Here is a 27,433-nt window from a genome sequence, read left to right as displayed (position 1 = left end):
TTGACCAATCGGGGGGAAGGGAGCTCTGGGCGAGATGACCCATGCAGAAGAGGGTCATGTGACCCCTCTAAGAGCTCCCCCATCGCCCTCTACACATCAAAATGCAGCATCACCCCCAGAAGTCCCAGCACCACATGGAAGAGGCCATTTTGTTCCAAGAATGCATGTTTTAGAAATCATGGAAACAGAGAGGAAAAATGGAGTCCTTCACCACCTCAGAGAATTTAGGATTGAAAAAGTTCTAACGGAGAAAGGAAAAGGGAGAAAAAAAGCAGCTACTGGTGAAATGGTCGGGGTGGGCCAATAAGTTTCACAGCTGGGTCAAAGCTTCTCAACTCTGTGACATTTAGAGGCAAACAAAAATGATTCCTCCTGCAAAGAGAGAGAGGAAGAGAGAAATGAGCGACAGCAGGTTTTACATTACTTTGCCCAACAACGCCAGCTGTGGGTTCCCCCCCCAAAAAACCTCAGCTCAAACTTTACAATACAGATAATTAGCCCCTTGCATCTCCCAGGTGCCTGGGAGATGGGGTTAGTGGAAATACAATACCCACACAACTGCAACATAGAAAAGTTAGACTTAGACTAAAGTCATTCTCCAAAAATGGGTATAGTGCAAAGATAATTGAAAGCAGCCTGTTTGCTGGAGCTTGCTACTCTTTCTATATAGCAAAACTGCTTCATACTCCCAGTGGACTTTGCCCAATATTGTTTTTAAAAATGAGTACCTATTCGGAATTTCTTAGCACTCAGTGCTAGTACAAGTCAAGCCATTTATTTGGGGACCTAGATATGAACACAACCGCCTAACCTGAGGCAATTTTTTTTTAAATCAAACTTGGCTTGTATTCATGTGTTACCTATTGCCATGGTGGCATCAGCAAGCGGGACATATGCAATGAAATTCACTGTACATAAAGTTGCCGCAAGAGTCTGAAGCTAATGCTTGTTGCTTCACTGCACTTTCGGGGGAGAGCTGATCAGGGAAACAGAACACCTGCCTTTCCAGACATAATCCATTGTCCAAAATTTCTCTTCATCCAAATGAATGCCACCTCCTCTTTCTTCTCCAGGTCCATATACATGACCCAGCTCACCACAAGACCCATCAAATGGGGAAAAAGTCTCCAGGCTCTGGCAAAGTACATAAAGGTTTTAGCTGACAGTTGAGGGAACCAAATAATCAACTCAACTTCAAACAACCATAATTTGAGCAAAGATAAAAACATGGTCCTCAAACTTGCCATCTCATTTAACTTTTCTTTGTTGCTAATGTTTCAAACCACACAGGCATGTGTTAGGTCAACAACTCAGAGCCAAACCCCCAGATTTTCCAGAGCTCTGCTTCATGTTCTGGGAAACAGAGGCTCACAGGTAGGTTCAAGTCACCTTTCTACTGACCCAGCCAATCTCTTAAACTGTCTGGGGCCAAGTTTTAACTTTCTGTGCCAGGTAGCTACTCCCAAGATGCTGCTGGCCAAGATTGCAAGAACACATCATGCTCCAGTCCCACCTCTCATACCTTTGCCATGCCCCCCTCCTGGTCCTTAGACTGCCCCAGGATACCTCCTAGTACTTACAGGGGAATCTTCAGCTGCCACTTTAAAGCAACATTCAGTTCCCTTTTTGCCCTCTGAGCCAATGCAATGGCTCAAAGGGGACATACAAGGAAGTAAGGATCTGGGCCATCCAATTTCAACATTGTGAATATTTCTTTCACATCTGTCCTGCACACATGTATTTCTAAATATTAAACACTGTTTCTGTGTGAGTTCCCAGATTTTTCTTAAATTTAAATGATTCCTATTAAAGTAATCAATTTTATGAAGAGACTGGTATCTTCCTTACAGGGCAGATTTACACTATGGCCCCAATCCTGAAATCTTTTGAGTAGTAATTCCTTTTAAAGCCTAAAGTCTGCCCTCAGTTACAACCATGGTATTCCCATTGCATTCAATGCAAGTTTAACATGTGTATCTGAGGGCAGAATAAGGCCTTATACTCAGTCTCCAATCTGTGTTTTCTGCTCAGCTGCACTCTGTGCAGGAGGTGACAGGAAAGGAGAAAAGTTTCTCCCCATCCCCTGGGCTGCCATAAAGTAGAGTAGCCTTAAGGCAGCTCAGCTTACCCTGGCTTGTAAGAGTCACCAGATAGGAAGGATAGGGGCCAGATACTGCACATCAATAGGAGGAGTAGCCTGACTTGATAGGAGACGATAGGCAGCACTGAAATTCATGTTGTTTACTTTCCTTAGCACTTCGAAATGTCTTTTGGAAATACTCTTTAAGGAAGCACCAAAGAAACCAGGCAGCTTTTAGAAGCAAATGTAATCATGGTATTAGCATTGCCATTGTCTACTGTCACAAAATGTAGTGGTGTGATATCACTTCAGACATTTACAGTCATCTCTACTGCTTGGTCCACTTCCTCATGCCTCAGTTTGTTGGTAAAATTCACCATCCTGCATGCAAGGAAAGTGTAGGACATACATGTTAATATGCAGTGTTGTCATAGCCGAGTTGGTCCCAAGAGATTAGAACGATAAGGTGCGTAAGGTAATTTTTTTTATTTGACTAACTTTCAAGTTGCTTCCAACTTCCCACTTCTAAGTTGGTTCAATAAAAGCGATGATCTCACCCACCTTGTCTCTTTAATACATGTTAATAGACAGCAACTCAGAGTTGTGGCTTGTGAGCTCAGAGGGCTGTATTCTCTGGCCCACCAAGTTCATTTTGCACCATCTAAGTAGCACTCAGTGAACTTAAACCAGCTGCAGCTTGATGTTAGAGAATTCCTCCTGTCTAAGGGAATCACCGCAGGTATATGGCCGGTGATGGCAGTATAGGTGCCTCCCATGCCACTGTAGCTCCTGGAGCACTGTTGTAATCTACATTGTTTTATATGTAAATTGCAACTGTTTGAACATGGGTGTAACTAAACTGTCTCTCTCATTATTGTAGTGCTGTGTTGTAAATCAGCTGGTCTCAACTGTGGGCCCACAGCCCACTGGACCCCAATCCCCCTGCTCTGCGGGGCAAGTCTTGAGCCCCCCACATTCCGTGGAGCTCCTGAGCCCCCCCAGTCCCACAGGGCAGAATCCTGCCCGTAGCTGAAGCCCAGAGGGCCCCCCCTGTTGGAAAATCATAGTGCTAATGAAGCCTTTTTGTATTAGGCCTGAGTGAACCAAAGTTATGCTATGCTTGCCCAAACCGTGTTGGAAAGCTTACAGAACTTATTAGACTGAAGGCCGTGTATCTACCTAAGTCAGCTATTTCGCTTATCAGTTTTGTTTGGCTCCCCAAGTGTATGCAGCTGCGTTCACATGTATGCATCCAAAGTATCTAGTACAAAGGGTCAACGGATGTATCTTGTGTCCCCTTCAGAATGACAAATGTATCCTCAACAGCTGTATGTATCTTGTAGCCCCCACAAAATGATATATGTATCCTGCATATCCAATTATCCCCTAACAGATGCATGTACAGGTTCTACAGGTCAACCAAATGACGTAGACAAACGTAGGCTACGTTGTTTGTTTCGGGGTATAAAGGTAGGCCCATCTGGCCATGTAAGGTGTGTCTCTTTCTCTGGCACTAGCCGAGAGGAACACCCGCTCAGCTGACCGATCAATAAAGGGTGTGGTACTCGTCTTCCTGTCTCCGTGCCTCCTTGGTGTAATTAGGTAAGCTCCAGGGGGAAACGAGCCCTTTTGGCTAACAAATGGCGACTCCGCCGGGACTTCTCTCCCTGTTGGGGGCGCTGACCGGCGGCCGAGGACGGCTCAGGAGAGTGGCCACCTTGAGCTATTGGTTTGCTCGAGCTCCGGGTCGCCGCAATCGGCCGGGACGGCTACGCCCCTCCATAGAGAACTCCAAACGACACGGAGGCAAGACAGTACCAGAAGAGGAGTCCACCTGCCAGACGTGGCCACTCCGGGCGTGGTAAGTGCGTTACCTCCTGGGTTTGAGGATTAACGCCCGAAGTGCGGGTTGGGACCTTGGGCCCCTAACGGTAAAGGAACCCACAAATAGGAAGCTGTGTGGGTAAAAGCTTTCTGGTTAAGGTACCTAGGTTCAGACACGGCTAATGAATAATTCCATTAACTCCACGAGTCCGTGGGCCGTGCTGAACAATTACTGGGACTTAGAGCAGCCCCAGGGCTGGCTTTTCTTTTTGGTAGGGGTACTTTTGTTTCTTGTTCTATTGGTATGCTGGAAGCCAAAACTGTAACCGGGTCTAGGAGCGTGTGAACCCATCTTCTCTCCCCCCCCCTTCTTTTCCGTGTGGGTAAGGGACAGTCTAAACATTCCACCTCACCCCCTAAGGGTACCCCAGCATATTATATGTACGTACATTATGGTTCTAAAACCTGCAGGTATTTAGAGAATTGGAATCTTTATACGTGAAGATCCATCTAAACAATGCCCATTAAAAGGTACCTTTAATCTAGATAGGATCATATATCTCAGAGGAGCTTTTAATCACCAAAGAAAAGCCTCTGACACAGTGTGAGCAATTTGTCTAGAAACGGGTTAATTTAAAACTCAGCTTCGCCCAGAGATAAAAAGAGAAAGTTGTTTTATGCTCAAGGTCAAGCAAACCAAAGGCAGTACAAGTTACAGAACTGAGATTACATTTGCAAAGCTTAACTGTTTGGTGAGATCCAACAGTCTGACTTTGTGACGGATGCCGGTGTTGGTGTGGCTTGGTGACACTGGAGAAGCCACAGGTAGCTGACCTGGACTAGAATCTCTGAAAGAGACACCGCAGGAGATTCCAGGGTGTAAAAGAACAGCCTTCCCAAGAGCGAAAGCATGTTGGAAATTCTGAACAAGCTGTATACAGGATAATCTCCCGTCCACCTATTCCCCTTTTCTGAATGTTATATACAGACGTGGCCAGTCTGGATATGTGTAAGTATGGGGCATTTATATCTTTCTTGAGTGATGTGGGAGCATTCCCAACACTCTCCATTGTTGTTTTATCATTTTAATGAAGCTTTAAAATTTGGTTATATGGTGTATTTTCTCTATCCTCCTGCAACGTCCTGCAGTGTCAGTTTGATCACCTGACACGAGGCATAAATTGGTAACAGAAATTTGTCACAGTTTGGTGAGCAATAGAGAATGGGGGAACCCTGTAGAATTTACACCATCTATTTGTTTTACCCTTGTTGTTTTATGTTTGTTTTATTTGGTTCTGTTGGTGTTATATGTTGAGGATTGCATAATTAAAGATGTGCCCATTCTCAGCTGCAGTAAGTCTGAGAACTGGAGAAGGGTTTAGCATTCCTCTCTCCACCCTGGTTGACCAGGAAGGGTGGCAGGTGAAAGGATCTACCCCCAGTCGTAGCAGGACTGGGCAATAGAGTAGTTGGAGAAAAGGAAGCCCTGGCTAAGCAAGTACCAGTCCTTCAGGGACTTGTTAAAATGTAACCATTCGTGCTCAGCATACGCTGTAACAGCAGTGTGTTTGCTACAAGAGGCAATTAAATAGTTAACGCCAGTGGGCCATGCGTTTTGCCCAGGTGGCAAGCCTCACGAGGGAGGACTCGGGTCGTCTTGTGAATAAAATGTTTTAGGAAAAAAAACCAGAAGGGTGGGGGCAGAAGCCCATGAAAGAAACGGTTCAGCGCAAAAAAAAAAAAAAAAAAAAAAAAAAAAAAAGGATCGGGCCCAGGCGGGCAGGCAACAGACAGAGCTTGGAGAACAGGTTGGAAACTTTTGAGGGTCTCGTGGAAGGAAGAAGTAAGTAAGTATAAGCATGGGGATTTCAAATACTCAGGAGGATATTTGGAATGGTGATTTGAATTGGTAAGTGGCTGTTGAAAGACAAAGCAAGTGATATAAGGAAAGAGCAAGTGATTTGAAGGAGAGTGAAGAGTTAACTCTGTAGTTGCTGGAGGGAGTAGTAGTTGAACTTTGTAAAAATGCTAAAGAGAAAAGTTCTTGGTGTTTTTTTTTAAATGTTTGTAAATAAATTCAGGCAAAGAAATTATTAGATTGCAATCATTTGGCTATGAACAATTTTGTTGAATTAGCTAAAGAATGTATACAGTGCTGTGTAAATGAAAATTTATTAGGCTCTAAGGCACTATAAGTGGTGATGTTTTCTTTCAGTGTTTAAAAGCAGGAGTTAAAAGTAAAAAGCAAGCCAGAAAGCATCTGTATTAATGCAAATTATCTAACTGATAAGGTAAAAGCCACTGAAACCTGGGCTGCCTATAAAACATATACAAGAAAATATGGGGTAATTCCCCTGTTTTGCCTAAAATCAACAAGGGTATTTGTATATTTTAAGCAATAATTGACTGCCCAAAAGGGGTAGACCTCTGTTTTTGTCTTTCAGATAATCAAAGAAAACTAATGCCAGCTAAACAGCATACAACATACCATGATTTACTGGCAGAGTAAAAATTATGTTTTGTGTTCTATGTTCTGTCTTGTGGTCTGTCTCAAGTGGCCAGAATGTGTTTAATATTTTCATGGGATGGTCTGGTTTGAAATAAAGCAGAAGGCTTGAATTGAAATGCAGATATTTGTTTTGTTCAACTTAAAATACAAAGTGTTTGAATACATCAGAAAAATGTAATATACTAAAGTCTTATGTATTTTCTTAAGTAAAAGAAAAAAACTGCATTGGCCAAATTGCATACTAACAGTCTTTGGAAGCAAGGACATAAAAAGTTAACCCACTCCCCATATTGTACATGGGATCCTTCTGGCTACCTCAGATTTCTAGCCAGAGGGCTGGGGATGGTGGGAAGCTATTGAACTAGAGCTTGTATTAAATGAACTCATCAAAGTGGGTGTGCTTGTCCTGGCTTGTTGTTCCAAAGCTCTCTAATAAGGTTATTTTAGTAGAAGGGTATATGTGGCATACATTAAATAATAAGACTAATGTACTGTATAACAGCAATGTGTATGTGTTCATTGTTAACAAAAGGTGTATAAGTAAAAAGTAAAAGTTTCCTTTGTAGGTTAAAAAAAGGAAGCCAAAAAGGGGAAAAGGAAAAAGAACGAGTTAAATGAGAAAAACTTTAACTAGCAAGCTCAGTCCAAAAAAAAAAAAAAAAAAAAAAAAAATACACTGACTTCGTTCAAGGACACTTGGCTAACAACCAGAAAAGGGGGGCTGTACAATCTGCAAAGACACTAATGCAATGTGTTAGGTTTCCTTTTTACACAGGTAAAGACGCACTACCCGAAGACCCTAGCAGCCCTGCCACTCCATGGAACCTGGAGACCGGATCAATGTACAGGTCCACCAACAAAAGACTGCTTTGGCTCCACGCTGGAAAGGCCCTTATTGAGTCCTGCTGACTACCGACAATGCTGTGAAGTGCCAAAGACTGACTGCTTGGACCCATGATTCTCACTGCAAAAAGACCCGTCCACATCAGGAGAACTCTCCTATATGATTAGCCTATTCCTTCTTCTAGCTCCACTGTGCCTTCTGGACAGCAGGGAAAAAGGACAAGGTGACGTGCTAGCTAACCTCTCCCTTGTCCGCTGACAGACCTACTGTGCCTTTGAACTTTTCTAGAAGAATCAAAAACCATTACAGGGTGATGTGCTGATAATCTCTCCCCTGTAGAATGCTAAACTACAATTGTTTTGGGAAAGGAGAAGGAACGCTCACTCCACTGACATTGCCAAAGTCCAGGAATTCCTGACTAAAAAGGACATTGAGAACTGACCCTGGTAAAGAAACAAAAATTCTACACTGGCAGGAAGAAACTTGTGGGATCCTGTTTGGAAATGTGGTATTAATTGAATTTTGGGGTTTATTCTACAGGCTGCGCCCTGTGTTTTGGATAAATCCTTTAGTATGTATTGCCCTCCTAATTGGATTTTAAATGACATTGCCTTTATCCAGTTTTCAGATCACTTTTACATACCCAGATTGCTCACAAGGGGCTGCCATTAGATTAGCACAACAAAGAGCCTGGGTTATTTCCTCTGGAAAAAGAAGAAATTGGGCAGATCCTGTGGGCTGGGGCTAACACTGTAACAGCCATTTGGAATATTCTTAAAGGCCAAGAACATAATAAGAAATTGGGCCGACTAGAAAGGGCCACTAGCCTTATTTTTAAGCTCAGCTATCTTAAGTACAGGCTGGAGCAGTTGAGTTACATGTCATTTCCACCCTTAGTTCTATAACCCAGAAGTTACTGACAGAGATGGTATTGAATATCACTGAGGCTGGGAAGGCATTGCAGTGGGATCTAGTATGTTTAAAATTTCAGGATTTCCTGAATGACCAGCTGATGGCCATTTGGAGTAATCTTGAGTACCAGACTTGGCCCACTGCCCTTACAGACACATCTGAAGTACCATCTGATCTGTGGTCATGGAAACATATTCGGACACTTTCTGGATGAAAGTGTGTACATTTACAGTGCTCCTTCCAAGCATATGGACCGGTTAGGGTGGGTGTGGCTCCCACATACCGAATCCTGCCGGGTCCATGGGGAGGATGCATATGGGACTAAATTATTCACCGAGGCATCTGGGAAATTAAACCATTGAGTATGCCTACCTGAGTTACAGTCAGTGCCCCGATCCCTTAGTTGTTCAATGAACAAGGTTCCACTCTTTTGTCCATGCATTCATTCCTGGGTTGGGGGTGACTAAGCTTAAAAGAGCAGTTGTAAATATTTCTGCAGAGCTTCATTGCTTTTTGGCCTCAAAGTGTGAGAAAACTCAGCCAAAAGGTTTGGTGAGTATTCTCAAAGGGGGGAGTTGTTGGAAAATCATAGTGCTAATGAAGCCTTTTTGTATTAGGCCTGAGTGAACCAAAGTTATGCTATGCTTGCCCAAACCGTGTTGGAAAGCTTACAGAACTTATTAGACTGAAGGCCGTGTATCTACCTAAGTCAGCTATTTCGCTTATCAGTTTTGTTTGGCTCCCCAAGTGTATGCAGCTGCGTTCACATGTATGCATCCAAAGTATCTAGTACAAAGGGTCAACGGATGTATCTTGTGTCCCCTTCAGAATGACAAATGTATCCTCAACAGCTGTATGTATCTTGTAGCCCCCACAAAATGATATATGTATCCTGCATATCCAATTATCCCCTAACAGATGCATGTACAGGTTCTACAGGTCAACCAAATGACGTAGACAAACGTAGGCTAAGTTGTTTGTTTCGGGGTATAAAGGTAGGCCCATCTGGCCATGTAAGGTGTGTCTCTTTCTCTGGCACTAGCCGAGAGGAACACCCGCTCAGCTGACCGATCAATAAAGGGTGTGGTACTCGTCTTCCTGTCTCCGTGCCTCCTTGGTGTAATTAGGTAAGCTCCAGGGGGAAACGAGCCCTTTTGGCTAACACCCCCCACATCTGAATCCTGGAGGGCCCTCCCTCGCTGGGTCATGGAGTTTCTATAGCATGTTGAGGGCGGGGGGCTTCAAAAGAAAAAGATTGAGACCCCTCATTGTAAACAACACTCTAAAACATCCATCTGGGCACCACAAAATAGTTATTAACCCTTCTGTGATGTGCAGCAGCCAATCTCTATCTGTAACATCAGTCAACATCTTGCCCCAGTGAGGTTAGATTTGGGATTTAACTTAATAGCGTCTCTGATGAAATATGGCATTTCATGATCACGTCAGTAGACATTGTCCAGTGCATGCCACCCCCAACACAAGACCAGCCCTCAGAGATTTATTACTACTGTGACTCTCTCCTTTTTCTTCACAAAGCCACATACTGCAGCTCTCTCTCTGGGCTCAGGCTGTGTTCTGACACAACAAAATGCCAACTGCAGCCAGAGCAAGTTTTGAGGATACCAAGGGGTGCATGGAATGCAGGACAGACCCTTCAATCCTCATTCAGGTAAATTCCTCCTGACTTTTATTCTGCTTAACTAAGGGCTGCAGACATTAGTTCATAGCACTGGGCCCCTCTGCCCTTACAGTGAACAGTTCTCCTGGAAGTTGTAAACAAGTTCCAGTCAGAACCAGTTTTCCTAAGGGGTTTCCCAAGCCCCAAGCAGGGGCTGTCTTTTCTAAGGGGTTTCCTGGGCAAGCCTATAAAAGGTGCCCTGGACACAGCCTCAGGGCTGTCCATCTGAGTGGCAGCCAGGGATGGTCATGGGTCACAGGTCTTACTTGCAGCCTGATCTGTAAAGAGAAAAGAGAGAAGGAGAAGAAACACCACTTACCTTTGTCACCATCCATCACGGTTCTCCTGTGCATTCAGACAGCATATACTGAGCGGAAAGAACACTCAGTGCAGGAGATGAAGGGACTGAGTTAAACTGCAGATGTCAAGGTCACTTACTTCCATTTTCAGTGACTAATCTCTTAAGCCAGTGGGGATGGCCAGGGTACAAAAGTATTTCTGTAGATCAGCATGTGATTATTTGTATTCCAGCACTGCCTCATAGTCCCAGTCACAGACCAGATTCCCATTGTGCTAGGACCTGTACAAACACAGAACAAGATGGTCCTTAACTGTCATTAATTAACACATATTAACAGCACAACAAACAGACAAGAGAATAATAAAGCAAGCAAAAAAGCCCCCTTTGACCAGGTACCAGCATATAACTAATATAAGGCTATATATTTAAGGAACTTTCTCCCTGATTCAGGGTCTGATGTAACAAAGCCCCTGTTCCATACCATTGTGTAAACTGGGGACTTGTATAATTGCACAAGTATACAGCAGCACACAGTTGAGGCCTACTTAATTTTTAGTACATTAACAGGAGGCCACTCTGCAAGAAACTAAGGGCTTGGTCAGCACAGAGAGTTTGCCTGTCTCTGTGCTGGGGTTATGCACCCCTCAGGGTCTACACCTGGCTCCATAAAATCGGGCCTTTCAAAAATGCAGCATTGTGTAGGAGCACAGGTAATTGTAATAATGCTTGTCCATTGCAGCTGTTAACATCAGGGCAAGGCATCCACATATAGGTCCACTACGGATGGACCAGTGATAGGAAGAGTGTTTGTGCATGTGACAAGTAACACCACGAACTATGTAATGCCACAGAACAAATTAAGATCAACAACAGAACAACCTTATGTGTGGCAAAGCCATGACAAATACTGTGCAGGCATCAAGCAGCTCATAAATTAGCACATCATCACCCAAACACTGCCTCAGCTTGACTTAGATCTTGGGCAATAGCAGACCCTCAAAAAGAGGCCACAGCTTTACACCCATGATCACTGTGGTGTTAATTGGCTGCATTTTACAAGAGCTGCATCATAGGTTGACTCTGAGTGTATTTACAGGGGGCCAGGTTTTCACCACACAGGCACAGACACACAGAGTGTTCTGCAGCAGTATTAGCTGAGCTACAGCAATGAGCAGTGGGATCCTAGAGCCAACCCTGAACTTTATTATTCCACACAAATGAGAAATGTCTTAAAACCATGGAGCTTTCCTTTTGGGCACTATAATAGGGATTCACTCACATTTTGAGAGCCTCTTAGTGGCTGGGTCTGGTACCACAGTCCTTTTCTCACCCCTGGGGAACCCTGCCAGCCCACCTCAGTGAGTCTTCTGTGGCTCAGGCCTCTGGCTAAGTCCCAAAGTCCAAATGAACCCCTCTGGGATAGTCAAGAACAGTCCCATTGCCCTCACTAGGTTCTCCAGCCCCAACTCTGGGTCCTTGAAATTCTGCCCTTTGTCCAAGCTCTCCATAAGCATTTTCCCCCTTCATGGGGCTTATACCACTGTAGATGGTAGGGGAACTGGGCCTGCCCATAACTCTGGCTTCCAAACCATGGACCCTGTAAACAGTAGCTAGGCACTGCTTTTTTTCAGTTCATTGTTGCTTCTTCCTACCAGCCACTTTTAGCTTCACTCTCACCTCAGGGTTAAAGTTCTTAGGGACTCTCTTCCTGCAAACACAGCTTAAACAAATGCTTCCAGAATCAAACTCTAGCTATCCCCTGACTTTCTGTAGCCAGAGAGCAGCACCCTTTCTTGCTCCTCCAGTTCCTGCCAGAAACTGACCTGCTAAGGCCCTGCAGCTCCTTTTAGCTGAGCCTGATGGGCTCTGATTGGCTGCTTTCCTGAGGCCTCTCTAGACAGACCCAGATTTGTGGCTCTTTTCCTGGGGCAGGGTGTAGTAGGACCACAGGGCCTCTTGTAAAAAGCCTCAAAGCCTAGGTACAGCCCATCCCAGGCACAGATCGATTGTTTTTCTTAGAACCAGATAAGGCCCGAAGATAGTTGCTTATCATAAGTGGGAAATATGATGCAGATGTTAGAGGAAGGCTGTGGAAAGGGAGGATGGTCCAGCAGTTATCGCACTAGCCTAGGACTTCATGTGTGACCTTGGGCAAGGCACTTAGCCCTTCTGTGCATCAGTTCTCTGCCTGTAAAATAGAAATAGTAGTGCTTCCCTACCTCCCAGGAGTGTTGTGGGGATACATACATTACAGAGTTTTGAGGTACTCAGATACTACAGTAATGAGAATCTAAAATAGATGTGAATGTGTTTGTATGTTGCTTGTTTTATAGTATTAGGACACTAGGTTCATTCAGAAGATCTGCTGAGCTAAACCAAAATCAGGAGCTGTTGGTTAGTATCAGCACTAGGACTTGACAGAAGAGATCCAGTAATTCAAACTCTGTATCTCTCTCAGCCAGCACCTGTGGTTGTGTAGCTAGTTTAGCCAATAGCAGCAATAAAAATATCTGAGAGAGAATGACTCCGAAAGGTAGAATGAAGTTCCTGGCCAGGTTTCCATATAAAGGAGGATCCATTCTACTATCTAAAATGACAATTACTCTTATTAACTGAACTGTACAACTCCCGAAAGAAAGGCAGACAACAGTCTACTGATTAAACTGCTCTTCAGAGCCCTGTGTTTCACCTGGGCAAGGAAAGCTGTGCTGGTGACTTGGCTATTTTCTGTTGGGGAATTCACCCAGGGGAGGAGGCTCTGGATGATCTCAGGTGTTATTAGTCCAGATCTTAGCGGAACACTGGAAGACAAAAGAAACCACTTATGGGGTTGATTGCACACTTCAAAAACTCAGCTGCTCTGAGCAGACAGCTCTGATATCTATGGGTGGGAGCTGTGTGTTTCCACCCAGGGCACCCCCCCCACAAAGCTATAAACTGGAGTTTCCCTCTCAGCCACTCTATTTGCTACTGATTCCCAAGGATAAAATGATGCCTCCTAGATCTCTTACCTCACCAGCAGACACACTCCCTCATGGTGAGTCTGGGGGTTTTCAAGCAGACTCCATGTTCTCTGCTCCCAGAGTGCTCTCACCAGTCTCTCATTCCCACCCTTGAAAAGCACAGACTCTAATGCTTGGATAGAAAGCCTGGGGAAAGAGAGGCAGAGAACTGCAGCAATTAGTACAGTTGAGAACTGCTGGTGTAGAAGACCCTACAAACCTTCCAACAATCCTAGCATGCAGAAAAAACAGCCTTTGCTTACCTGATAGGTTTAACAGCAAAAGAGTCTTCAGGAATTTATACGGGAGCAAGCCCAGGTCTGGCAACAACTCCCCCAAAGTTTGCTGAGTCCTGTGACAGGAAATGGAAACCAGGCACAGGAGATCAGACTCTGTAAAATGGGACCTGCAAACAACCCTGATCTGGTTTTGGTTACTCTTAAAGGAGTAGCAGTGAGACCTCATAGGGACAGAATAATGTGGGCCCTTTGACTGACACCCTATTTAACCAGAGAAGCACATATATGGCTCTTAGTGATTAGCGGGCAAGAGATTATGACATAATTAAGGCAGCCATGTTGGACCAGGTGGGGCCTCTCCACAGAAAAGTACTGCCAGAAATGTAGAGTTGAAAAATGGATTGAGGGATTAGGCCTCTGTGCATTTGGACAGAAATTAAAAGATTGGGCCACTCATTGGTAAAGCCAGATACTGAAACTGGGGGAGATCATGGACTGCATGATTCTGGAAGTTTCTTCAGAGTCTCCCTGAGCATACCTGAGTATGGGTTACGTGGCGCCAGCTGGTTAATCTGGACCCCATAGTTAAAGATACAGAGGTATTTGCAGAGGCGGACATTCCCAGAGTGAGTCAGTGGTTTAAGGGACTAGATTTGAGAAGGACCAGAGTGCCTCCAGCTGGGAAGGGCAGCAAGTAGCAGAGGAAGGTGCCTCAAGGAACTGTAGTGGGAGCTTGGCCTACAGTGTGCTTCCGACATGGACGTGAAGGACATCTAAAAAGAGACTGTCCTAAAATGGGCTGTGGGTTTGCACAGTTTTGTGGCTGGGACAAGACTCCCAGGCAGGGAAGAAAAAAGAAAGTAGTTACCATATTGGTCTGGGTAGGGAGGAGCCACCAAAGGGACTAATGGACACAGCTTCATCCTGTTTGCTAATCAGGCAGGAGTTAGTGAAACCCCACTGGATACTTCCCAGAGGTAGGATCAAAACTGAATATGTACATGGGGATAATAAATTCTGCCCAATGGCAGAGGTGACTCTGGAAATCAAGGGGAAGTTTAGGCAGAAACATGTAGGGATAGTGGATGGATTGCCCCACTGCCTTCTCCTGGGCATGGACTGGGATCCCTTTCTAACAGGGACACCAAGGCATGTGTGGAGGCCCAGGAGGGTGGAAATAAAACCTGCAGGGCCAGGTAAAGAGGAAATATATGTAAAGGGGCTGGAGGAACCTAGACGCGAAAGTACAAGCCACAGAGAAGGTGAGGATGGAGAAGTCCCCTGAGAGACAAGAGGGAGGAGAAAGAAAACAAAGGTTAAGAGTAAAGGTGACTTAAGATCATCCATTGGGGTCAAACAGTCATCAGAGCCCTTACCACCAGGATCTCAGGAGCAGGCATCCCTAGAACACTTTGGAGGGACTCAGAGCAGTCTGTGTTCATGGAAGAGGCTGGGGCACAGCATACTACCCCGTCACATATAGGTACCTAAATCTGTCCTGCGCATGGGCCAACAGCATGAGCAGAATATACATTTGTGTCTGCAGCACCAGAATTCACATAGCTTGGTACCCATCCATGGGAACAAATTCGAGTTTTGTGGACAAAACTTAGGCACCTATGCTTGAAAACCTGACTCACTGTGGTCACTACCTAAGATCAGTCTTACTGGGTCAGTCCAATGGTCCATCTAGTCCAGTATACTGTCTTCCAACAGTGGTCAATGCCTGCTTCTTCAGAAGAAATGAACAGAACAGGGCAACCATGAAGTGATCCAATCCCTGTTGTCCAGTCTCAGCTTCTGGCAGTCAGAGGCCTAGGGACACTCAGAGCGTGGGGTTGCATCTCTGGTCATCTTGCCTAATAGCCATTGATGGACCTGTCCGCCATGAACTTATCTAATTCTTTTTTTAACCCAGTTATACTTTTGGCCTTCACAACATCCCTTGGCAATGAGTTCCACAGGTTGACCATGTGTTGTGTGAAGTCGTACTTCCTTATGTTTATTTGATACCTGCTGCCCATCCGTGAACAAAGTTTAGATCCTGGTTTCCTAGGAAAACTCAGAGACATTATAAAACCATGAAGTCTGTAATTTGAGCACCTTGTTGGCACAGAATAAAGAAACGCAACAATAATAGAAACTAATAAGGATGTGAGATTGGTGGGAAATGTACATTAATGGGCTACCAGAGCTGAAGTCAACTGATGACTCAGGAATCACTCAGTGTTAACTGGTAAGGGTCACAGAGTGGGTGCCGAGGGGTATGGTATGTACATTCTAGTTCACTGAAAGATTGCCATATGAGTCTCAAAGAAAAGCCCATGTCACCAAGATCATTGTGAAATGTACAGATGCTGTGTAAAGAGTCATGTCTATGCATTGAAAATGACATTCTTATGATCTATGTCTAGGGACTAGTCACCAGGAAAGATGAAAAAATGGTTTTCTTTCAGCCTGTGGATGACCCATAATAACTTAACAAGAGGCACTTTTACTGTATCAAGACAGTTTACTTGCATGTGAATTTCTAAGAGATTTATTAGACTAGCAATCATCAACTCATTCAAAAATGAACAATAGATGCTAAGTGTATTTCTCTGTGTTTATCTATACCCGGTTAGAAGTTTCACAATGTAACTAAATTAGCTTGTAGATGCAAATTCCCTTTCATGGCTTAATTGCCTTAATTATGTGTGCAAGGTGTTCAGTTAACCTTAAAATCAAAGATGTAAGACACTTCAGGAAACCAATCATTTCTACATTATCTTCAGCTTAACTATCTGTGTTATAATGGAAGAACGGCTAATTACCTTATGTGAATGAATGTAACTAGTTTACTGTGTATGCACAGGAAACAGAAGATTATCTTCAAAGCAAAGTACAAGAGGGGAAGGGCCTTCTGTGACAATTTCTGTGAGGTAGGCTTGTCAGCCTGGTAGAATAGCTATAAAAGAGAAGGCTCGGGCCTGATCCTACCATCTGTAGTCTGCTTAAACGTTGAACAGGGACAGTGTAAGCCATAGGACAGAGATCTTCCAAATGATTATTTGGAAGAACCTGGAAAATGCCTGGAAAAACTAACAGACTTTACATCTAAGCTGCCTTTGGATTCTGATCTGTTGGGATGATTCCAGAGAGACTTTTACAAACCAGCAGTTTATTCCATCACTGTTGTGATCCTGAACTATGAACATTGAAAATCACTTGTCTGGATATTGATCTTTTAATCATTTGTAACTCTCTTCTTTCTTTTAACAATAAATCTTAGATTTAGTTCTTCTTCGAGTGATTGCTCCTATGCATTCCAGTCAGTGAACAAAGGGGAGCGGGGCTTTCATTTTAAACAGCTCCTGCAGGAGGCAGCTTTTGCTCCTCCGCTCTCAGCGCCGAGCGCTAGTTAGTTTTCACGGCGCGCTCCCTCGGCACCAGATCGCCGGTACCGCCAAGGCCTCCCGGTACCGGGCGATCCGACGGAGCAGAGCACTCGGCTGCAGAGCAGGCGGCTGGGACGCAGCTTCAGGGCGAGCTCGACCACGGCCCGTACCGGGGAGCCAAGGTCTGGAATGCCAAAAGAGGACCGTGTTTGGCATCTTGTTAACTAGCGTGGAAGCTCTTTTGTTGTTGACTTGGTGAATCTAATGATAGAATAAGCCATCAGTTTGGGGGTTGTCTCCCTCTACTTCTTGCAGTCTGCCTGCAGCGTGGTCACAGCATTGTTTTGTAAACCTCTCTCTTACGGAAGCAGAGGGATGTTAGTCACCTTCAGATCCAAGCTGCTGTCCTGGAAGAGTTTTTCATGCATTTGCGTTGAGTGTCAGATCTGATGTAAGCAGGGAAGTCAGTTCAAGGAAGAGTACGGCTATACTCACTGTGCTATGAACTGTCACTTGATAGGCAGTCAGCAGCTGGATGCTGGCCTGCAAGGCCCTTTCTCTTTCCCACTCCTTCCCTGAACTGAACCATGTCCTTAGGAGCTGTTGGTAGAGCAGGGGAATGGACAGAGTTAGTATCAGAAAATCCCTCCCAAAAGTTCCTCTTAAACAGGTTTAATTGTCACTAAAATCCTTCTCCAAAGCATCTGACCTCCATGTAGCAAAGGAATTACATGTATATCTAAGGGGCTCTTCCATTAGACAAGTCCCAGGGACCAGATTCACCTCTGGTGTACTGTAGCTCGATTGAAGCCAAAGTTGTTACATGAGAGATGAATCTGGGCCCGTGTATGTGATGTCTGCTGTAGACTGTCTAATGGGAGATGTCTAGCACATTGCATGCTGTTTGATGTCTGCTGCTGTGGTCTGTTTCCTGGGCACCTTCTCCTACATTGAGTGGCAAAATGACAGAAAGGAACATTTCTTTTTATTAATTTGAATAAGAGCAGAGAAGTCCCCCCAGCCGAGCTCCTTTTATAACTGCATTTTTATACTGAAGGTGCATCAAACTCCCCACGCCTCAGCTCTTCACGATATTCTGTTCATGTCTGAGGAACAGGAAGTCTCCTCTGAATGAGTTTCCATACACAGGGCTTAACTCAATATTCATTAATTCCTCTTTGAAGAACTGATCAGTTTCAACTGGTTCTCTTGGATTTGGCTACTGCAGTGGTGATTTTCTTGCCGCTCCAAGCAGTGTCAATGACATTGTAGGAACTTGGTCCCAATCCAGCCCTGGCATAAAATGGCACAGCTTCCGTGGATTTCAATGGGGCACATGCCCGCTTATCCCAGGAAGAATTTGGTGCTGTCTCCCTAAAATTCACTCCGTTGTGGAAAATTCCTCCACAACTGAAGCTTGACCCCCTAAATCTCTGGCTCTTCCCTGCTGTAACACAAGAAACAATCTCCACCACGGTTCAATGGTCTACTCACTTCAAACATTTCCTGGAACCAGTCTGTGGTTGGTTCTTCCTCCAGCAAAGTCTCCATTAGCTTGCCAAGGGCTTCCAAGGACCTCACATAGAGTGACTGAAACCAGAAGAGAAGGAGTGAGGCTCAGCACAGAGCATTTGTGTGTGGGGGACGGGGAAAGCTAACCATAACCTTGCCAGGGAGGCCATGTGTGACTGCCATCACCCAGTGCCTGCTGGGCAGAAATACAGTGGATGAAAGGGGAGAAAGGGGAGAAAGGGGAGAAATGGCTCCTGTTTCGGGACATGGAATCCCCGCCCCTACACAGGAATGGTGCTCCCCGCCCCTACACGTGAATGGCGCTCGCTTTGCCAGTATTCTGGACCCTGCCCCTGGTGGCAGCAAGAGCAGCCTCAGGGCTGCTCTACTGCTGCTCCGCCCCCGAGAAGCGGAGAACAGTATAGGGCCTGCTGGCCATGCCCCCATCGGCCCCTTACACCAGGAGCAGGGCTGGTGCATAGCCCTTGCTGGGCAGAAATACAGTGGATGGTGCCAGAGGAGAATTGTTGTCACGTACTTGTATATGCAGAGCATCCTTTGCTGTCTCGCCTTCCTCTTTCGTCATCTCCAAGGGAGGAAGGGGAAATAAACTTCTGAAGCACTGATCAAGGAGATCACGGTTTTCCTCCATGGTCAGAGATGGTTTGAGCTTGCTGGCAGAAGAAAGATAGGTGGAAACTGAGGCACAGAGCGGCGGGCACTGAATGCGGGTCTCAGGCCAGGGCTTTCACCACGAGCCCACCCTTCCCGACGGGCTTCATTGCCCCAACGCTTGCTAAAGGAAAGGTTCGGCTTTGCTTTTCCTCACCCACATCCTTTGCTTCCCCCAGCCATTTGCCATTAGCAAGAAGCACGAAAAGCCGCCGGCCGCTGGCAAGGTGCCCATCTTTAATTAGCCTTCCCCTAATGACAAATCACCTCGTTTGTTTAACCCCACCCCTGCCCCTTAGCAATAAGTGCAAAGAACTCATTAGCCAGGCACATGGCAGACGCAGCCGTTTCCCCAGGGGCAATTAACATCACCGCAAAACTGCAGGCGGTTTGGTAGATTTTCCGCCGATCGCCCCCAGACCCCACGCCGCAAAAAGAAGATTCGGAAGCAGTTTGTTGGGTGAAACTGACAAGCGAGAGGAAAAGGGGAATTAAAAGGCATGAGGGTCTGTATTTCGCCTCCCTACATTCTCCTGCTTTTTTGGGGTGGGGGGGGAAGACAGCTGGGAAAAGGAACACGGGCGCTATTTGTGCGGTCACCACCATCCTGAATTATTAAGGACAAACCTTCTCATTTCAAACACATTTTGTCCAGCTGCAGCGAATCTCTTTCCACGTGATTTGCACAACATCGCACCAGGACTGTGGCCGCAAATTGGGCCAGACCCTCTGTACAAAGCTGCCGAAGACCCAGGCCATTGTTTTATGTAATTCTAAGATGTATTTGGGGGGGACTTTTGACAAATTCTTAACAACAGAAAAAGGCCATTTATAGAAAAGGCCGTGATTATATGGAGCTAGGAACAGCTCTGAACTCAGGATCATTCCTTGCTAGCAGGCGAAAGCCCCCACCAATTGATTCAGCAATACATGCACGTTAGCTTAGATGGGTTCGCCTTTCATCGGGAAGGGTCGATAAACGGCGATTGTACCAGACACCCACAAAGGAGGCAAAACGATTTCCACTGATCATTGACACTGACAGCCGGGCAACGTTACACCGGGAGCAGGGCTGGTGCATAGTGCTTGGGGTGGGGGGGTCAGAGAGACCCCTCCTCCAATGGGGGAATCTTGAGGGGACCCTTAAAGGAAGCTGAGTGTAGAACCAGACCCCATCGCTTTACACTTGGCCAAAACACTGCACGGCTGGGGAACGATGATGGTGGTGTTGGTGTCCAGGCTCTTCTTCATCTTCTCGCAGATAATGTCCACCGGGCGCTCAAAGACCTGGTTGACGTTGATGTTGTCCTTGGCGCTGGCTTCGAAGAATTCAAACCCTGCAGGGAGGGGAGGGAAGGAAAGGGGAGAAAGGGGAGAAATGGCTCCTGTTTTGGGACATGGAATCCCCGCCCCTACACAGGAATGGTGCTCCCCGCCCCTACACGTGAATGGCGCTCGCTTTGCCAGTATTCTGGACCCTGCCCCTGGTGGCAGCAAGAGCAGCCTCAGGGCTGCTCTACTGCTGCCCGCCCCAGAAGCGGAGAACAGTATAGGGCCTGCTGGCCATGCCCCCATCGGCCCCTTACACCAGGAGCAGGGCTGGTGCATAGCCCTTGCTGGGCAGAAATACAGTGGATGGTGCCAGAGGAGAATTGTTGTCACGTACTTGTATATGCAGAGCATCCTTTGCTGTCTCGCCTTCCTCTTTCGTCATCTCCAAGGGAGGAAGGGGAAATAAACTTCTGAAGCACTGATCAAGGAGATCACGGTTTTCCTCCATGGTCAGAGATGGTTTGAGCTTGCTGGCAGAAGAAAGATAGGTGGAAACTGAGGCACAGAGCGGCGGGCACTGAATGCGGGTCTCAGGCCAGGGCTTTCACCACGAGCCCACCCTTCCCAACGGGCTTCATTGCCCCAACGCTTGCTAAAGGAAAGGTTCGGCTTTGCTTTTCCTCACCCACATCCTTTGCTTCCCCCAGCCATTTGCCATTAGCAAGAAGCACGAAAAGCCGCCGGCCGCTGGCAAGGTGCCCATCTTTAATTAGCCTTCCCCTAATGACAAATCACCTCGTTTGTTTAACCCCACCCCTGCCCCTTAGCAATAAGTGCAAAGAACTCATTAGCCAGGCACATGGCAGATGCAGCCGTTTCCCCAGGGGCAATTAACATCACTGCAAAACTGCAGGCGGTTTGGTAGATTTTCCGCCGATCGCCCCCAGACCCCACGCCGCAAAAAGAAGATTCGGAAGCAGTTTGTTGGGTGAAACTGACAAGCGAGAGGAAAAGGGGAATTAAAAGGCATGAGGGTCTGTATTTCGCCTCCCTACATTCTCCTGCTTTTTTGGGGTGGGGGGGGAAGACAGCTGGGAAAAGGAACACGGGCGCTATTTGTGCGGTCACCACCATCCTGAATTATTAAGGACAAACCTTCTCATTTCAAACACATTTTGTCCAGCTGCAGCGAATCTCTTTCCACGTGATTTGCACAACATCGCACCAGGACTGTGGCCGCAAATTGGGCCAGATCCTCTGTACAAAGCTGCCGAAGACCCAGGCCATTGTTTTATGTAATTCTAAGATGTTTTTTGGGGGGACTTTTGACAAATTCTTAACAACAGAAAAAGGCCATTTATAGAAAAGGCCGTGATTATATGGAGCTAGGAACAGCTCTGAACTCAGGATCATTCCTTGCTAGCAGGCGAAAGCCCCCACCAATTGATTCAGCAATACATGCACGTTAGCTTAGATGGGTTCGCTTTTCATCGGGAAGGGTCGATAAACGGCGATTGTACCAGACACCCACAAAGGAGGCAAAACGATTTCCACTGATCATTGACACTGACAGCCGGGCAACGTTAACACCGGGAGCATAGTGCTTGGGGTGGGGGGGTCAGAGAGACCCCTCCTCCAATGGGGGAATCTTGAGGGGACCCTTAAAGGAAGCTGAGTGTAGAACCAGACCCCATCGCTTTACACTGGGCCAAAACACTGCACGGCTGGGGAACGATGATGGTGGCGTTGGTGTCCAGGCTCTTCTTCATCTTCTCGCAGATAATGTCCACCGGGCGCTCAAAGACCTGGTTGACGTTGATGTTGTCCTTGGCGCTGGCTTCGAAGAATTCAAACCCTGCAGGGAGGGGAGGGAAGGAAAGGGGAGAAAGGGGAGAAATGGCTCCTGTTTCGGGACATGGAATCCCCGCCCCTACACAGGAATGGTGCTCCCCGCCCCTACACGTGAATGGTGCTCGCTTTGCCAGTATTCTGGACCCTGCCCCTGGTGGCAGCAAGAGCAGCCTCAGGGCTGCTCTACTGCTGCTCCGCCCCCGAGAAGCGGAGAACAGTATAGGGCCTGCTGGCCATGCCCCATCGGCCCCTTACACCAGGAGCAGGGCTGGTGCATAGCCCTTGCTGGGCAGAAATACAGTGGATGGTGCCAGAGGAGAATTGTTGTCACGTACTTGTATATGCAGAGCATCCTTTGCTGTCTCGCCTTCCTCTTTCGTCATCTCCAAGGGAGGAAGGGGAAATAAACTTCTGAAGCACTGATCAAGGAGATCACGGTTTTCCTCCATGGTCAGAGATGGTTTGAGCTTGCTGGCAGAAGAAAGATAGGTGGAAACTGAGGCACAGAGCGGCGGGCACTGAATGCGGGTCTCAGGCCAGGGCTTTCACCACGAGCCCACCCTTCCCGACGGGCTTCATTGCCCCAACGCTTGCTAAAGGAAAGGTTCGGCTTTGCTTTTCCTCACCCACATCCTTTGCTTCCCCCAGCCATTTGCCATTAGCAAGAAGCACGAAAAGCCGCCGGCCGCTGGCAAGGTGCCCATCTTTAATTAGCCTTCCCCTAATGACAAATCACCTCGTTTGTTTAACCCCACCCCTGCCCCTTAGCAATAAGTGCAAAGAACTCATTAGCCAGGCACATGGCAGACGCAGCCGTTTCCCCAGGGCCAATTAACATCACCGCAAAACTGCAGGCGGTTTGGTAGATTTTCCGCCGATCGCCCCCAGACCCCACGCCGCAAAAAGAAGATTCGGAAGCAGTTTGTTGGGTGAAACTGACAAGCGAGAGGAAAAGGGGAATTAAAAGGCATGAGGGTCTGTATTTCGCCTCCCTACATTTTCCTGCTTTTTTGGGGTGAGGGGGGAAGACAGCTGGGAAAAGGAACACGGGCGCTATTTGTGCGGTCACCACCATCCTGAATTATTAAGGACAAACCTTCTCATTTCAAACACATTTTGTCCAGCTGCAGCGAATCTCTTTCCACGTGATTTGCACAACATCGCACCAGGACTGTGGCCGCAAATTGGGCCAGACCCTCTGTACAAAGCTGCCGAAGACCCAGGCCATTGTTTTATGTAATTCTAAGATGTTTTTTGGGGGGACTTTTGACAAATTCTTAACAACAGAAAAAGGCCATTTATAGAAAAGGCCGTGATTATATGGAGCTAGGAACAGCTCTGAACTCAGGATCATTCCTTGCTAGCAGGCGAAAGCCCCCACCAATTGATTCAGCAATACATGCACGTTAGCTTAGATGGGTTCGCTTTTCATCGGGAAGGGTCGATAAACGGCGATTGTACCAGACACCCACAAAGGAGGCAAAACGATTTCCACTGATCATTGACACTGACAGCCGGGCAACGTTAACACCGGGAGCATAGTGCTTGGGGTGGGGGGGTCAGAGAGACCCCTCCTCCAATGGGGGAATCTTGAGGGGACCCTTAAAGGAAGCTGAGTGTAGAACCAGACCCCGTCGCTTTACACTTGGCGAAAACACTGCACGGCTGGGGCACGACGAGGGTGGCGTTGGTGTCCAGGCTCTCGTTCATCTTCTCGCAGATAATGTCCACCAGGCACTCAAAGACCTGGTTGACGTTGATGTTGTCCTTGGCGCTGGCTTCGAAGAATTCAAACCCTGCAGGGAGGGGAGGGAAGGAAAGGGGAGAAAGGGGAGAAATGGCTCCTGTTTCGGGACATGGAATCCCCTCCCCTACACAGGAATGGTGCTCCCCGCCCCTACACATGAATGGCGCTCGCTTTGCCAGTATTCTGGACCCTGCCCCTGGTGGCAGCAAGAGCAGCCTCAGGGCTGCTCTACTGCTGCTCCGCCCCCAAGAAGCAGAGAACAGTATAGGGCCTGCTGGCCATGCCCCCATCGGCACCTTACACCAGGAGCAGGGCTGGTGCATAGCCCTTGGGGTGGGGGGTCAGAGAGACCCCTCCTGCAATGGGGGCATCTTGAGGGGACCCTTAAAGGAAGCTGAGTGTAGAACCAGACCCCATCGCTTTACACTTGGCCAAAGCACTGCACGGCTGGGGCACAACGAGGGTAGTGTTGGTGTCCAGGCTCTCGTTCATCTTCTCGCAGATAATGTCCACCGGGCGCTCAAAGACCTGCTTGACGTTGATGTTGTCCTTGGCGCTGGCTTCAAAGAATTCAAACCCTGCAGGGAGGGGAGGGAAGGAAAGGGGGGGCGGGGACTTGGGTGGGGTGCCGCGCCCCCTGCTGACCTGTTATCCCCCTGCCCCCCCCAGGCAAGTACGTGGTGCATTTCTTCTACCCGCTGGATTTCACCTTCGTCAGCCCCACCGAGATCATCGCCTTTAGCGAGTGCGCCGAGGATTTCCGCAGGCTGCGCTGCGAGGTCCTGGGGGCCTCCGTGGACTCGCACTTCGCCCACCTGGCCTGGTGCGTGGGGCGAGGTCTCCCTGCCCCCTAGGCTGGGGGACTGGCAGGGTCGGGGGGCCCATCTTTTATCTGTCCCAGGGGAAAGGGGGGGAGTAGCTGGCTCGGGGGGGCAGGGAATGAGACATGGGGCGGGGGCGGGGGGGGCGCTGGCTATGATCGCGACCCCAGCTAATGCATCAGGAAACCTGGTTTCCATCTGTCACGTGCTGTGGGTCTGTCGCCTTCCGAAGCGTCCCAGGCCGGTGACCGAAATGCCCCCTAGACACCCCCTCTCCTCTCGGCCCGTGATGGGCGTGAGGTCAGGATCTTGCCAGCCCTTTACAACAGGTGCCTGGCCCCACTGGTTGGGGTGGGGGTGGGGAAACTGCCTGTCCAGTCCCTGAACCCGGCTGGAGCTGGTACCGGGCCCCTAGGGACGGGGAAGGGCCAGAGGGGTCAGAGCCCCTGGGCATCAGGGGTTGAAACCGCCCCCCAGACCAGTGCAGATGCCTCCCGAGCTATCAAAAAGACCCATGCGCCCTGGTCAGATGGGGGGCCAGGGTGGGGTCCATCCCTCCTGGCTGTGACTAGAATCCAGCAGATGTTACCAGCTGGCCCAGAGGGGTGGGGCGGGGTGGGCCCCTGCTGGCTTTATCTGGGGCACCCTCTGGGAGAGCAGCCTTATCACCCCCAGCCACTGGGGCCAGCCAGAGACAGGCCTGTAACGGTGAAGGGTCCTTCTTCGGCAGCACGACGGGAGCGTAGCCGGAAGCTCCCGCGCGCCCCGTGGGGATCACACAAAATGCTGCCCCCCGAATTCTGCCTTGGCTGCCAGAAACCGTGGCGCCGCTCCTGCCCCCCCTCAGTCTGAGCACTGGCTCAGATCCTTTGATTTAGTATCTAACCTGGATGTCTGTTGTCTGGTAGTTGGGGTGGGAGAGCGGTGCGGGGGGGGAGTCTGGCAGGACCAGCTGCCCCTCAGCCCCTGATGCTGCGAGCCAGCAGATGTCTGGCACAGGGTGGGGTGGTGCTGGACCTGCCACAGCCTGGGCTCTGCCCCATGTGCCCCGAGTGGGAAATGGTGTCTGACACTCTGGTGCCAGTCCTGTGGCTGCCTCTAGTGGGGAGCCAGCGCTGGGGGCAGATCTGGATTTGGGGGTCCCCATGGCTGGGATTGGGGGTGTACCCCAGTGTGGGATTAACCCCCTTGTCTCCTGGTAGGGTCAACACCCCGCAGGAGGAGGGGGGGCTGGGCACCATAAACATCCCCCTGCTGTCGGATCTGACCCACGGCCTGGACGCCGATTATGGGGTGCTGAAGGAGGATGAGGGACTCGTCTACAGGTGTGTGGGGGTGACTGGTAGCCCTTGTGGGGGGAGCTTCTGGGGGCTGCTCGGGGTGGGGTGGGGGCAGCACTTGTGCTGAGGCCCCGCTCTGGTCTCCCTATGGTGGGTTTGGGGCCCTACTGGAGTCCTGCTCCCCAACTTCACAGCAGCGCCAGCTACTGTCGAACGACCCCCCCCCCCCGTCCCCCTGGCCGGCGAAGGGTGGGTGCATCTGGCCAGCAGGATACTGATCGGGGAGCCAGGGGAGTGTGAGAACAGTGAACACCAGGGTGGGTATGTGGGGGGGTCAGGGAGAGATGGAAGGAGCCCCATGGGATGCCAGGCTGAGGGGATCACTCAGGTATCAGCACCCTGGAGCCGGTCTCGCTGTGAGTGAGGCTGGAGATCTCCCATCTCTGGCGCTGACGTGCACCCAGAGATTCGGTGGGGGGCTGTTGCTTAGTACTGAGCATGCAGGTGTCAGGTGGGGGTGCCTCACATCCATTGGGGGAGGCTGCAGGCTCCCAGATCCCACTGGATCCCCACCATGACAGATCTGATATGTTATCTTGGGGGGGGGCTTGTGCTCCCCCATCCATGGCTTCCACTGAGGTGTGATCCCTCTTCCCCCACAGGGGCCTGTTTATCACTGACGACAAGGGCATCCTGCGGCAGATCACAGTCAGTGACCTGCCGGTGGGGCGCTCGGTGGAGGAGGTGCTGCGTCTGGTGCAGGCGTTCCAGTACACGGACACGCATGGGGAAGGTGAGGCTGGGCTCTGGGGGGAGCTCTCTGGGCCCTGGGGTGAAGGCTGAGGCCGGGTTAGGGGAATGCAGGGACCAGCTGCAGCAGCGTGTCTAGATGGGGTGAGTGCCCCACAGCTGGGGGGGTGGGGCAGCAGGTCTGAGTTTGTTCCCCAGGGACGGGGGGAAGTGAGGGGCTCTCCACGCCAGCTGTTTCGAGCTGGCTGCAGACTCTGCTTATACTGGGGAGTTTCTCTCCAAGGGATAGAGATGCCTCCCCCCACCCCACACTGGGCAGGAGGGGTGGGCAAGAGCCCCATGCATGGACCTACGGTGCTTGCACCTCCATGCCGCCCTGGGCAGACCTCCAAGCTGGAGAGGAAGTGTTGCCTAGCAGTTAGAACACTAGCCTAGGACTTGGCATCAAACCGAGGTTTTCCTTGCTCTGCCTCAGTTTCCCCATCTGCAAAGTAAGTGGGGTGGGTGCGGGAATGCAGAGCAGGCTCCCTCCTCTGGTCTCCTAACCCCCGTCCCCTGCTTTCTCCAGTGTGCCCGGCAGGCTGGGAACCCGGGAGTGACACCACCAAGCCCACGGTGAAGGACAGCAAGGAGTACTTCGCCAAGCAGCACTGAGCTCGGGGCAGCTGGTGGAGAACCTGGTCTACTGTGAAGGTGCCCCCCCCCCCCCGTGCTCCCCTCCATTGGAAGGGGATATTTGGTGGGAAGCTTGTGACTAAA

At 48.7% G+C, this 27,433-nt stretch overlaps 1 protein-coding gene and 1 long non-coding RNA gene across 3 annotated transcripts; one reads left to right on the top strand and one right to left on the bottom strand.

Annotated features, from left to right (window-relative positions):
* Positions 1–559: 559 nt before the first annotated feature.
* On the bottom strand, positions 560–13,645 carry LOC120394875. 2 transcript variants are annotated; one of them, XR_005592421.1, is made up of 5 exons: positions 13,417–13,645; positions 13,163–13,300; positions 12,841–12,952; positions 10,170–10,430; positions 560–1,134 (listed from the first exon to the last, which is right to left on the bottom strand). It is a non-coding gene; the product is annotated as an uncharacterized LOC120394875 (long non-coding RNA). The 2 variants fall into 2 exon arrangements; XR_005592420.1 differs by lacking the exon at positions 560–1,134 and adding an exon at positions 2,310–2,461 and having other exon boundaries at positions 13,417–13,644.
* On the top strand, positions 13,418–27,433 carry LOC120394874 (peroxiredoxin-2-like). Its single transcript, XM_039519050.1, has 5 exons — positions 13,418–14,369; positions 24,493–24,646; positions 25,847–25,969; positions 26,587–26,717; positions 27,243–27,433. The coding sequence occupies exons 1-5, from the start codon at positions 14,300–14,302 to the stop codon at positions 27,326–27,328; spliced, it is 564 nt and encodes a 187-aa protein (XP_039374984.1). The 5' UTR covers positions 13,418–14,299; the 3' UTR covers positions 27,329–27,433.

This window comes from Mauremys reevesii, unplaced genomic scaffold (genome assembly GCF_016161935.1).
Source record: "Mauremys reevesii isolate NIE-2019 unplaced genomic scaffold, ASM1616193v1 Contig81, whole genome shotgun sequence".
NCBI classification, from domain to species: Eukaryota; Metazoa; Chordata; order Testudines; family Geoemydidae; genus Mauremys; species Mauremys reevesii.
This window is presented reverse-complemented; position numbering and strand designations above follow the sequence as displayed.

Excerpts from the sequence above, each read along its gene's own strand:
- LOC120394874 (XM_039519050.1), top strand. The coding sequence starts at position 14,300 with ATGGACACAGCTTCATCCTGTTTGCTAATCAGGCAGGAGTTAGTGAAA. Across the intron at positions 14,370-24,492 it reads CCACTGGATACTTCCCAGAG|GCAAGTACGTGGTGCATTTC; the intron begins GTAGGATCAAAA and ends TGCCCCCCCCAG. Across the intron at positions 26,718-27,242 it reads CACGGACACGCATGGGGAAG|TGTGCCCGGCAGGCTGGGAA; the intron begins GTGAGGCTGGGC and ends TGCTTTCTCCAG.